Source organism: Plectropomus leopardus, chromosome 23, assembly GCF_026936395.1.
Source record: "Plectropomus leopardus strain MGB_pleo_1.0 chromosome 23, ASM2693639v1, whole genome shotgun sequence".
Classification (NCBI taxonomy): Eukaryota; Metazoa; Chordata; class Actinopteri; order Perciformes; family Serranidae; genus Plectropomus; species Plectropomus leopardus.
In genome coordinates, this window is record NC_142198.1 from 22,100,141 (window position 1) to 22,112,370 (window position 12,230).

At 37.7% G+C, this 12,230-nt stretch overlaps 2 protein-coding genes across 3 annotated transcripts in view; one reads left to right on the plus strand and one right to left on the minus strand.

Annotated features, from left to right (window-relative positions):
- LOC121965511 (uncharacterized) overlaps positions 1-8,995 on the plus strand; it is a 28,869-nt gene extending 19,874 nt beyond the window's left edge. The window contains exons 10-17 of the mRNA XM_088073280.1: positions 111-396; positions 902-1,093; positions 1,806-1,864; positions 2,024-2,268; positions 3,109-3,140; positions 3,454-3,628; positions 3,938-4,026; positions 5,021-8,995. Coding sequence (XP_087929406.1) covers positions 111-396; positions 902-1,093; positions 1,806-1,864; positions 2,024-2,268; positions 3,109-3,140; positions 3,454-3,628; positions 3,938-4,026; positions 5,021-5,128 — 1,186 coding nt within the window. The 3' untranslated portion in view covers positions 5,129-8,995. The remainder of the gene's footprint in view (positions 1-110; positions 397-901; positions 1,094-1,805; positions 1,865-2,023; positions 2,269-3,108; positions 3,141-3,453; positions 3,629-3,937; positions 4,027-5,020) is intronic.
- A 746-nt stretch (positions 8,996-9,741) lies between these two features.
- On the minus strand, positions 9,742-11,870 carry LOC121966467 (tripartite motif-containing protein 16-like). Of its 2 annotated transcripts, XM_088073284.1 has the most exons (2): positions 11,406-11,590; positions 9,742-11,358 (listed from the first exon to the last, which is right to left on the minus strand). In XM_088073284.1, exons 1-2 carry the CDS (start codon positions 11,455-11,457, stop codon positions 9,959-9,961), a joined length of 1,452 nt encoding a protein of 483 aa, XP_087929410.1. In that variant the 5' UTR covers positions 11,458-11,590; the 3' UTR covers positions 9,742-9,958. The 2 variants fall into 2 exon arrangements, with proteins under 2 accessions (XP_087929410.1, XP_042372492.2); XM_042516558.2 differs by having other exon boundaries at positions 9,742-11,870.
- Positions 11,871-12,230: the final 360 nt, after the last annotated feature.

Here is a 12,230-nt window from a genome sequence, read left to right on the forward strand (position 1 = left end):
AAAAGGTAGAAAAGTATGAAGAACAGGAATTATTATTTAAGAAATCAACCAATTTTCTCAGGTTTTAAGGGGTTAATATAAGGTGGAACGACTATTGTTCTTCTTTTTAGGCCTTCGAGTGTTAAGCTCCTCCCCCTTCGTCCTCCACCAATCAAATCCATCCCCGGGCGACCGCCGCCACCAGCCGTCAGCTCCGCGTCAACAGCCAACCAGACGACGACGACTCCTCAGTCCAAAACTAGCCCCGCCCCCTCCGTTCCACCAGCCAACCAGCCCTCGCCGTCACAAACCGCTCCTGTATCAGCCAATCAGGTGCAGCCTCAGAGGGCGCCAAAGAGAGGACCGCCTTTGCCCCCCCGCCCTAAACCCGGACACCCTCTCTTTAACAGCTACACGGTAAAACACACACACACACACACACACACACACACACACACACACACAGATACCTACAAGGATTTAAATTTACAGAAAAAAATCACCAAAAAGTTTTAAAGGGGATTAAAAAAAACTAAAAAAATTTGTCAAAACTTTTTAAAGAAAAGAAAATTGCCAGAGATTTTAATTTCTTGAAACATATCCAAATAAAACAATATTAATTTTACTTTAAAACCTTTAAAGACAAAATTGCCAAATTTTTTAAAGAATGAAAAAAAAGACAAGTTGTTTGTAAGATTTACTTTTTCTTCCTCTTGAAAAATAGCCCCAAAAATTTTAAACAAAAAAAATATTGCCTGTATTTTTTCTTCATAAATCTGGAATTTAAAAAAATGGAGTATCAATAGTTTTAATGATCTTGAAAATTCAAAGAAACCGAAATTAGGTAAAAATTTGTATGATCCTGAATATCAGTTAATAATTACTCTGGGAATTTGTCTTATTTCTGAATTTTTTATCTTAGAAACAGGAAGTCCTGATTGTCCTGGACGACCCGAGTCCTTCAGAGCACCTGTCAGGTGAGGGGCGGAGTCAGACCGCCGTCATCAGCCCGTCACAGTGTCTCCTGGACCTGGACCCCCAACCAGAGCCCGGTCCTGATCGGGACAGCCAGTCCAAACTTTCCTTGGAAGGCCTCAGCCTGTCAGACTCCCAGGTACAACTGAACCCATTCAGCCCCCGAAATCTGTGAAATTATATGATTAGATTTTATTCGTCAGCCCGCTAAACCTGAGGTGTGAGCGGCACCAAAAAATGGAACAATTTCCATGAAAATGTAATAAATGTGCTCTTAACCCGCTCGAAAATACAAGAAAACCTGAGAAAGTTATATTTAAGAGGGTTCCTATGGTCATGAAAATCCTGGAAAAGAGATTTCTTGGCCTGGATGAGTCTTGGAAAATTAAATATAACCTGAAAGTGAGTTTATTAATTAAAGCACCAAAATAAGAGTACTGGAGAAACGCGACCATAAGTGAGGAAACACCGAAAGCTGGATAAAAGCTAAAGACAAAAAGATTAAAAAAAGAAAAAATCTCTGTAGAAGACAAACTGGAAGAAAAACAGCACAAAGTATGATAACCGATAAAAAATGTGGATAATATACAATTTAGTAAAATAGTAAAACAGAATCAAATGTTTAAATAAAAAGTCAAAAAAATAAAATAAAAATTTTAAAAAATGATAAATACATATAATATAAAATTTCATCGTCTTAATAATTTTATGTTTTTTGATCAAAAACGAGACGGCCTCTGTGAAAATCTTAATAAAACACTTTTTTTTTTTCTTTATGTGCTCTGAATGTGTTTTAACTTGTTATCGTGCAAATAAAAGCTGACGGTCGTTTTGTTTTTTTTCTCGTTAAGTCCATTTTGCCCGTTCAGCCGCCTGAGCAGAAAGAGCAGCCCGACCCGCCTCCTGTCAGGTCAGACGCACGAAACACTTTAAAACTTTACGTTTTTACTGTCAGAGGATCAGACTTCACTGTGTGTGTGTGTGTGTGTGTGTGTGTGTGTGTGTGTGTGTGTGTGTGCGCGCGCGCGCGTGTGTGTGTGTGTGTGTGTGTGTGTGTGCGTGCGTGCAGCGGTCCTCGGTGCGTCGCCTTGTTCGACTACGAAGGTGAAGAGGACGACGAGCTCACCTTCTCCCAGGGTGATGTCATCGCCCTGCTGGAGCTCATCGGGCAGGAGTGGGGGCGGGGCCAGATCCACGGGCGAATCGGAATATTCCCCCTGAACTTCGCCGAAGTCGTGGAGCCGCTCCTGCAGCCGGCGGCGTCACCGGGAGACAAACCGACGCAGGCAGATTCGACCGTGACGGAGAGCAAAGGTGAGCCAACAGCTCCTTCTTACCTCAACTGACGATGATTTAAACGGTTAAATATCGTTTAAATCCGCTTCTTCGTTCAGTCAAAACCTGAGTCACTAGTCGAACCCCTAGTCGGAGAAGTTACAAATAGCAGTTTCCAGGCTTAGCAAAGTTTTGGAAAAAAAATAAACCCTGAAAAATTCGTAAAAGTCAGTGAATTTAGTTTCACAAACCTGAACACTAAAAAACGATATGTTCAAAAATTTTAAAATCTGACAATAATTTCTGTTTTTATGTTTTCTTGATGTGTTGAATTGTGTCATTTTTTGTACAAAAATATATATATTTTTAAAAATAACTTAATTTTTAAAGGAAAAAAGACTCAGCAAAAGCAACATTACAGAAAAAACAATCGCCCAGTTTTGTTCTTAGAAGTTTGACAAAATAATTAAAAAATCTCTCAAAAATATAGGAAAAAAAATGTTTTAATTTAAAAAAGCCTTCATTTTTCCTCGAATATCATATAAACAACTATATGTTTAAAAAAAAAAAGTTTAAAAGAAACAATCTGTTTTGAGGCAAAGATCCTCCCCTCCCCAGTGTTTATATTTTCATATTTTTTATATCAATTAAAAAATTGCCTAAAAAGTCAAGAAAAACCCTGGAAATTTCATGACAAAAATGAGTATGAACCCTGATACTGTCACCGTTTTTAACTGTTTCATATGTAAGCAAAAATCTTAAAAAAACTGACCTTTTAATTTTTCTTTAAATTGAAATTTTCTGCAGTTTAAAACAGATTTATGACTTTTCTCATGTTTACACTGAATGTAACGGCAGTTTTTTTAATGTCCTCAACAGCACCAGAGACCTCACCGGACGCCGACTCAGAGGTGAGAGAGTGAGTGTGCGTGTGCGTGTGTGTGTGTGTGTGTGTGTGTGTGTGTGTGTGTGTGTGTGTGTGTGTGATGTTAAAGTTATTTTTACTGAAGATAGAGAAGAAAAATGGATCACGTGTTATAAATTTTGCACAAACATCATCACAGCGTGCTTTGTTTATCGTTTATAAATTGAAGTGGTGAGTCTGTAAATTGTGCACAGTTATTGTCATGGTGTGTGTGTGTGTGTGTGTGTGTGTGTGTGTGTGTGTGTGTGTGTGTGTGTGTGTGTGTGTGTGTGTGTGTGTGTGTGTGTGTGTGTGTTAAGGTGAAGGAGTGGGTGGAGGCTCTGTTCGACTTCCCCGGTCAGACTGCAGAGGATCTTTCGTTTCACAAGGGGGCGCTGATCCACGTGACGGAGCACATCGACGCTGAGTGGAGGAGAGGAAGACTGGAGGGGAGGGAGGGGATCTACCCGGCCGCCTTCACTCAGCCCTGCCAGGGTACCACACCACACACACACACACACCCACACACACACCCACACACACACACACACACACACACACACACACACACACACACACACACACACACACACACACACCCACACACACACACACGCACAGATACTTTCAAAAAAGTCACCAAAGCATTTTATGCCAAAAAAACTAATATTAAATAAACTAAAAGTGCCATTTTTTTTCTTAAAAATCACCCAAAATTTTTGGGGAAAAAAAAAAAATCAAAGTTGCCAAAAGTTGTACCAGTTGCAGAGGTCGCTTAACACAACTTCCTCTTCCTGTTTCCAGGTCATCAAATCTCCTCCCAGCAGTCGTTGGTTAAAGCGGTTGCCAAGTTTGACTTCACAGCCGAGAGCGAGGACGAGGTCACGTTAAAGGTGTGTGTGTGTGTGTGTGTGTGTGTGTGTGTGTGTGTGTGTGTGTGTGTGTGTGTCAGTTTAGTTTTGTCTGTTTCTCACCTCGAAATGTTTCAGAATTCATGAAGTGCTCAACAAAATCCAACAATAACTTTTGTTTTTACAGTTTCAGCTAAAATAAATGAAAGGATTTTTTTTTTTATTTTGGCAGGCCCATGAGTTTGTAGTGTTTTCTTTGTAAAATCGCCCAAAACCAAGAAAAAAAAATGTAAAAACGATTTTTGAGAAAAAACAATTACCAAAAACTTTTACTTAATTAAAAGGCTTTTTTAAAATACAAGTAAAAATTTAGGAAAAAAAAAACAACCTTTTCTTTTTCTTTGAAAATCCTAGAAAGGAAATCCCAAAACTTTTTATTTAAAAATTACCAAAAACTTTTAAAGAAAAGAAACATTGCCTCTTTTATCTAAACTGCCAAAAAAATATCAACAATTTGAAAAGAAAAAAGGGCTCTTTTTTGTCAAATTTACTAAAAATTATAAGAGAAAGAAATTGTGGCCATCTCTTTTTGTCTTTGTAAGAATTGCCAAAAACTTTTAAAGAAAAAAAAAATGCCTCAAAATCATTGACGTTTATTGGTAAATAATTACTACTAATTTAGTCTGACATCTGCGCTCCATCTGAGGCTCCAAATTTCTAAAAAAGAATTTATAGAAAAAGAAAATGACCTTTTTTAAAACAAACAACAAAAAATGCCAAAAAAAGTTTTGAAGAAAAAAAAACTCACTCAAATTTTAAAGAAAAAAAATGTTTTTGTGAAAATCGTCCAGAAAATTCGTCCCCTGATTTTAACAAACTGTGCTTTATTCTTGTTTTGTTTCGGTGTGTTTTAAGCCCACATACTAATTTATATTTCATCAAATAAAATAAAATGTTTTGGTTTTTTTTGTATGCTGGGACCTCAAACTGAACCGCTGATCTAACAGATGCGCTCTCTGTCTGTCTCCTCCTGCAGGTCGGTGATGTCATAACACAGGTGGAGTTTGTGGATGAGCAGTGGATTCTGGGAGTTGTGGGCGGGAAGCGTGGGATTGTGCCTAAAAACTACATTTCACTTCTATGAGGAGGAAAAATGAGAAATAACTTTCGTTTTTCTCAGTGTTTCGCAGCCGCTCTGAAAACAAGTCTGTGGGTTTTGAACTCGTGACCCTTGAACGCCACAGAGAGCGTTTCAAGGTTTTCCAAAAACTTTCCAGGCAGTTTTTTTTTTCATGAAAACGAAAAGCTGCCTGCTTAGTTTTTATTGGTAGTTTGAAGACTGAAACTCTGAGTTTGTGACTGGATCGCCTCTTTTACTGATAACTCACTGTTGCCATGACGACTGAGAGCGGGACGGACCTGCGTTACCTTGACGATGGAGTATAACTGATGTTACGCCGTTGAATCTTCATGTTTTTTGGGTTTTTTTGTGCTGTGATTGACTCTCTGGACTGGATTTGACTTTTTTTCTTTCGCTGACTCGGCTGTTGTCGCCTGCACGTAGAGCTGCTTTGAAGAGACGCCGCTTGACGACTTTTCCTCTTTGTGCCTGATCGCAAACGTTTAACGTGGACTGCTGAAAATGTCAGATATATTTTCAGCTTCAGGCAGTGTTGAAACTGGAAATCTTCCAAAGAGAGGAGGACTGAGTCTCTTTAAAGGGGATAGTTTGGATGTTTTAAAGTAGGTTTATTTGAGGTACTTTAAAGTCAGTGTTACCGACCGTGTTACCGTAGGCGGCAGACAAATAGAAACCACCCAAAAATATCGGTTTATTTGTACGCTCTAAAAAGAATATTTTCACAGCTTTAAATTGCTGCCAGACAGCCCGTTTGAACTGGAACTGAAAATGAAATTTATCTACCAGCAGAACCAAACTCCATCGAGAAAAACATTAATTTTACCTCACAGCAACTGATGTCTCGGTCGGTTAGTTCACCAAGATTCACCAAAATCACAAAATAAACACAAACAAACTGACTGAACCAGTAAACCAGCAACTCCAGTGTTCTCAGAGGTATAATTACTCTTTTCTTTAAAAGTCCTAAAAACTGACAAATGTCCTTATGTCATAGAAATGTGCTAAAATCCTGAAAATGTCTTAAAATCCTAGAAATGTCCTAAAATACGATAAACGTCCTAAAATAGTAGACATGTCATAAAATCTTAGAAAAATCCTCAAATCTTAGAAATGTCCTAAAATACGATAAACGTCCTAAAATAGTAGACATGTCATAAAATCTTAGAAAAATCCTCAAATCTTAGAAATGTCCTAAAATACGATAAACGTCCTAAAATAGTAGACATGTCATAAAATCTTAGAAAAATCCTCAAATCTTAGAAATGTCCTAAAATCCAAGAAATGTCCCAAAATCTGAGAAACATCCTAAAACCTGAGAAATGTCCTTAATAAAATGTGCTAAAATCCTAAAAATGTCTTAAAATCCAATAAACTTAAAATAGTGGAAATGTCATAAAATCTTAGAAACATCTGAGAAATGTGCCAAAATCCTAACAATGTCCTAAAATCCTGGAAACATCCGAAAATCTTAGAAGCATCTTAAATTCCTATCAGTATAAATTTCCCAAAATCCTACAAGAAACGTCCTAAATCCTACAGAGATTTATGGTTTTTGGACTGGCCCCTGGCCCTCTGTCATTTTGTCAAAGTGGCCCCGAAGCAGAGCGACTGAGTAAGGAGTCGTCGTCGTATACTGATGTATTTTGTTGGCTAAATTACTTTATGTTTTAGCTCGAAGTATCTCATATAATCTCACTTAAAAATATCCGAACTATTCCTTTAACATAGACTGTTTATATTTTTTTGTTTCAGATTCATTTAAAGAAAAAAAAAAGAAAATCCGGCCAGCTGGCGATATTTAAACTGGAAATCTTCAGATTCAGAGGATTAATTCACTTTAATCAGTTAAAACTTACATTTATCATTAACGCAGCGTCCCGTTAAAAACACGATTCTCATGCTGAGCTGCAGGAGATCCGAAACTGAATAATGTAAAAATAAAACCTTTTGTTGCACATTTGTTTGATAAATTCCTACAAAAAAAATAAGCTTTTTTAAAAAACACATTCCTTTAAACTGGATCACTTAAGATAAAAAAACACTAATGTTTCATCTGTTATCTAGAAATCGGTGACATCACTGCTGATAATTTTCTAACTTGCTGGATTTTTTCGGCTGTTTTGTCGAGAAAGTTTGGTGAATGGCGTGAGATTTTCGGGAGAAAAGTTGTGCAACAGGATCTGGATAATAGTTGGCAGTAATGTGAATGTATGATTTGTAGAAAACAGATTTAAATAAACTAAAACTTGACACTGCAAGAGCAAGAAGCTCAATAAAAGCAAGCAAACTTTGATAATAAAGATTTTATACTTTACTTTTATATGAAGATAAGATGTTAAAAACAAACTTTACAAACTTAAATTTCACATTTTGTATTTAAAAATGTCACAAACATGCTTGAAGATGGTAACAGATGTCAGATAGAAATCTAACTCACACAGAGCGACCCAGAAACTGAAAGCTGTGACAAAATGAACTGAAACACTATTTCACACACGTTTGATTTCCTGCAGTTAAACTGTTTTTCAGACGGCAGTTTTGCACCATTTTGCACCAACAGTAGGAAGTCTGTTTTTATCACGACGTCATCGTACCGGACTCTTTCAGAGACGCAAAGATCTCGCTGTAGTTTTTTTTATTTAAAAATGTGCTGTACTTCCATCTCTTCTCACTTAACATTTAAAACACTACATCTCCAAAACAGCATCTCTCAGACTGAGTATCTTCATAAATGATTTTATTAAAGATAAAACACGGAGGATTTTCTCTAAAAACGCTGTCAGCAAAGAAGTGATGATGAATTTTTCTGTTTTAGATTAAAGTTTGTTGGTGTTTATTTGACACTTGAAAGTTTTGCTCAGTGTTGCATCAACATCTTTGAGTTTCTCTCTACAGAAAGCACAATTTTCTGTCTTTTCCGTGCAGAAGGCAAATTAAGATTTTATATTTAGGCAACGAAAAGCTCAAAGAAAATGCAGCAAATAAATGTGCAGTGTATAAAAACAGAGAACTTTATTTATCTTGGACGTTTTTGTGCAGCAGTTGCCAGATGAAGTGAGAAAGTTTGCAGATATAACAAAACATAAACAGTTAAAAATATCACTACGGTTTAAAATAGATGCAAAAAGTAGAAGCGTGATTAATGTTTAACTCTTAATTGTCTACTTATTTTGTGACATAATTTGAGTCCTAAAGACGACAGCAGTGTAACGTGTTTATTTGATTAAGAGTTTAACACACAGAAAGTCTCCTCAGAGTGAGTCAAAGTCCTAAAAATTTAATTACACGTCAAAATTTAAAGTAAAGGTGCGGGGACAGCATTATCAGGGGACTTTCTGTGGTCCTGTGCAACCGCGGCTTTACTGAATCTGTTCGCATATAAAAACAGACAAAAAAAAGATTTTGTTTTTAATTTCAGGTCATAAAATAAAAGTATGGGGAAATGTTTGCACTACATATTTGTCCAAAAATATTTGGAGCACAGTACATTTGGGTGTTGTCACTGTTTTCTGCACATTCAGTCACTGTATTCAGAAGTTTGTTAAAGTCACCGGACAATCGGGAAAATGCACTGAAGGGCGAGAAGTGAGCAGTTTTTTGTAGTATTTTTATGTTGGTGGAGGATGTCTTTTGTATTTTGTTGTCTGTGTGCAGAGCGGTTTGCAGGCGTCATCACGACTAATCTGGCGGCAGCTCGTCAAAGAGAAAATCTTCCATGCGGCGTCTTTAAGACTGCAACACGAACGTGTGTGAGTGAGAAAAACACACAATGAAAGAGATTTATAAAGTGCTTTTTAAGAGATATTTTATGTATAACCAAACATTCCAACTTTTTAATACAAATAAAACTTTCAGACATTTCAATAGTAATTTCATATATTTTTGTTCTTTCTTTTTGTATTATTTGTTGTGTTTAATCAGAGATTGTAGTAAAGCTGACGTGTTTTATTTCACCCAAAATCTCCATGTTACTCACATCAGGTCAACATTATTTTAGCCAAAAGATAGAAACATTTAAAGGAAGATTAACTTTTCTATTTCCATCAGACAACACTGAATATACTGTCTGTAAAAAATCTAACCCTAATTTTATCAACAGTGATAAATAGAAACACACCCCAGTAGTATATTTCATAGTTTTAATTTATATTTTGCTTATTTAATTACATTATATTGTCATTATATATAAATGTAAATTTGAATAATTTACTTAAAGGTTTTGAAGGGTTTGTGTGTGAATAATTGGGCTTTTCTACTCCTTAATTTATATGTTAGCTGGATAATAAGAAGAATTATATTCTTGACACAAAAAAAGAACAAACAAAAAAATCTGATTCTTTGAATTTAGAAAATTAATTTTTATTAAATGTACAACTCATCTTATTTTAACAAAATTTTGGGAGACATCTCTGCAGTGCTGCAAGGCTCTCACTGAAATTACATCTTCAGAAAACATGTTCTTGTGACTTTTTACAAATTTGCACATTTACAGAAACAAAACATTTGCATTGCATCCAGACGACTAAATAATAATATAAAGTAGTTTTACTTGTCACACAAAGGAGATAAACAGAAATAAAGACCACCACCAAATGATGAAAACGTTGCTCATCACATTTTTCCAATGAAATTGCACAAATTTGCTGAGGGTTCAAAGGAAAGTAGTACAAGAAAAGTGAGGGTTCAAAGGGTTAAAGGTAACGAAAACACATTTGTTATCTTTTGGTGATGATAAACGCATGAAAATATACAGTATTTATGAATGTTATATACAATTTCTGCCAACAGATGCCTCTAATACTTAACGTTGAACCAGTTGTCTGCCTCTCTTGACTACTTTAGTTGACAGAACTCAGCAGTGTCTCCATTAGGACCCCCAAGAAAAAGTCCAGCGTAGAGCGGCTCGGTGAATGTGGTCTGGACTCGGTGGAGGAGAGTCGGAGCTTTGGAGACGCTGTAGAAAGACAGAATACCTGCGCTGTGGTCCAGGTACACTCCTATTCTGGAGGATTTAGGCCCTGAGATGCTGAGCGAGCGGCTTTCATGTCTGAAGGTATAACCATTGTCACAATATAAAGCCCAAGACTTCTCATTGAATCCAAATACGTGTGCGTCAAAGTCCCCTGATCTGCTGATACTCTTGTAAGCGACTGCTACTCCAGCTTTACTGCTCATCTCCACCTCCCAGTAACAACGTCCAGTCATCCCATCTTTACCCAAGATCTGAGTTATGTGAATGAATCTGTCTGGATGTCGAGAATATGGCTGATTTTTTGTATGAAATGATATTTTTCTATTCCCCTCTGATAAAACCAGAAAGTTGTTTGCCGTGTTTGGATCCAGTGTAACTTGATGTGAATATTCTAAGAACTCGGCTCTGTTCATGAGCTCCGCTGAAGGCCACGTCTCTGTAAGAATCGCCTTCATTTTATCTCTGACTGCCGTCACAGCCGCCATCACGTCCTCAAAGTACCACAGACAATCGGTCTTTGGTCTTGGTGAGTCTGTAGACTCGGTAAGTTTTGACAGTGACGGGTAACTTTGAAGAAACTGGGTGTCGTCTTCTGTGCGTGAGAGCTGCCCCAGCTCGGCGTCTTTCCTCTTCAGCTCAGTGATCTCGTCCTCTAGCTTCTTCTGAAGCTCTTTGACTCGATTGATTTCAGTTTTCTGCTGTGATCTGAGCTGCTGCTTCACATCAGAGCGTCTTTTCTCAATGAGACTGATCAACTCAGTGAATGTCTTCTCACTGTCCTCCACTGCTTTATCTGTAGAAGAATTGATATCCTTCGCCTCCTGCTGAAGCACCTTTACGTCTTTCTCTCGGTCCTGGATTTTCTGCTGGATTTTTTGCTGACTTTCATTAAGCTGCTTCTGTTTCTCAGATCTTTCTGCTACAGCTGAGACTGTGTCGTGGCTTTTATGTTCATCCATTAAACAGAGATAACAGATACACTGCTGATCAGTGCGACAGAAAATCTTCATCACCTCATCATGGCGGGAGCAGATGTTCTCCTGAAGTTTAGCAGAGGCCTCAATCAGTTTGTGCTTTTTAAAAGCAGGAGATTCATAGTGAGGCTGAAGGTGCTGCTCGCAGTACGAGGCCAGACAAACCAGACAGGACTTGAAGGCTTTCATCTTCCTCCCAGTGCAGACGTCACAGGCCACATCTCCAGGTCCGACATAGCAGTGATCAGCTGGAGCAGCTTGGAGTCCGGTCTTCTTCAGTTCCTCCACTAACTCTGCCAACATGGTGTTTTTCACCAGCACAGGCCTCTGGTAGAAAGTCTGTCGGCACTGAGGACAGCTGTGGATGTTTTTCTGATCTTGTTCATCCCAGTGGCTTTTGATACAGCTCATGCAGTAGTTGTGCCCGCAGGGAATAGTCACCGGATCCTTCAGAAGATCCAAACATATCGAACAGCAGAATTTCACCTCATCCGACAGATTTTTTTCCTGCGCCATCTCACCTCTCAACAAAAGGTACGGTATGAAGAGTTTGACTTTCCTCTCAGCAAGTAACAGCGTCACTTGGCAAGCCAAACCTTCTTTTCTGCCGCACTGGCGAGATAATTTTGCGGCGACTTGTCTTGACAGCTCTTGCACTTTTCTGCTTGGTGAATAGAAAAGGAGCAGTTTGAACCTTGGTCCTATTTATGGCCCTTATTTACACATTTACAGTCTATTTGGACTTTGGCAGCGTGTTATTCTCTGCTTTCGACAGGCTTTGGTCCCACGGGAAAGGCGGTTGACAAAACAGTTCAGGTCTCTTGGCATTTACATGGTCAGTGTTGAAGCAAAATACTAACCTGTATTAAATAATTCAGCAGTTATAAAATGTGAAAACTGCATCGTTAAGCATTGACACTATCTGAGAAACTTTATTGACTTTACATGACAATTAAAATTTACACCGAATTATGCTAAAAGTTTGCCAAATTAGTTATTCTGTGTATCTTTTAGAAGAAGTAAAATACTTTTGGAAAGTATTGATCATACGATTGGAAAAATGACATTTGGATTATATTGTGGAAATGGATGTTTTGATATAGTTTTGCTATGTTAAATGCGAACCCCCATTTACTTGAGTTAATGAGGAATATTCTCC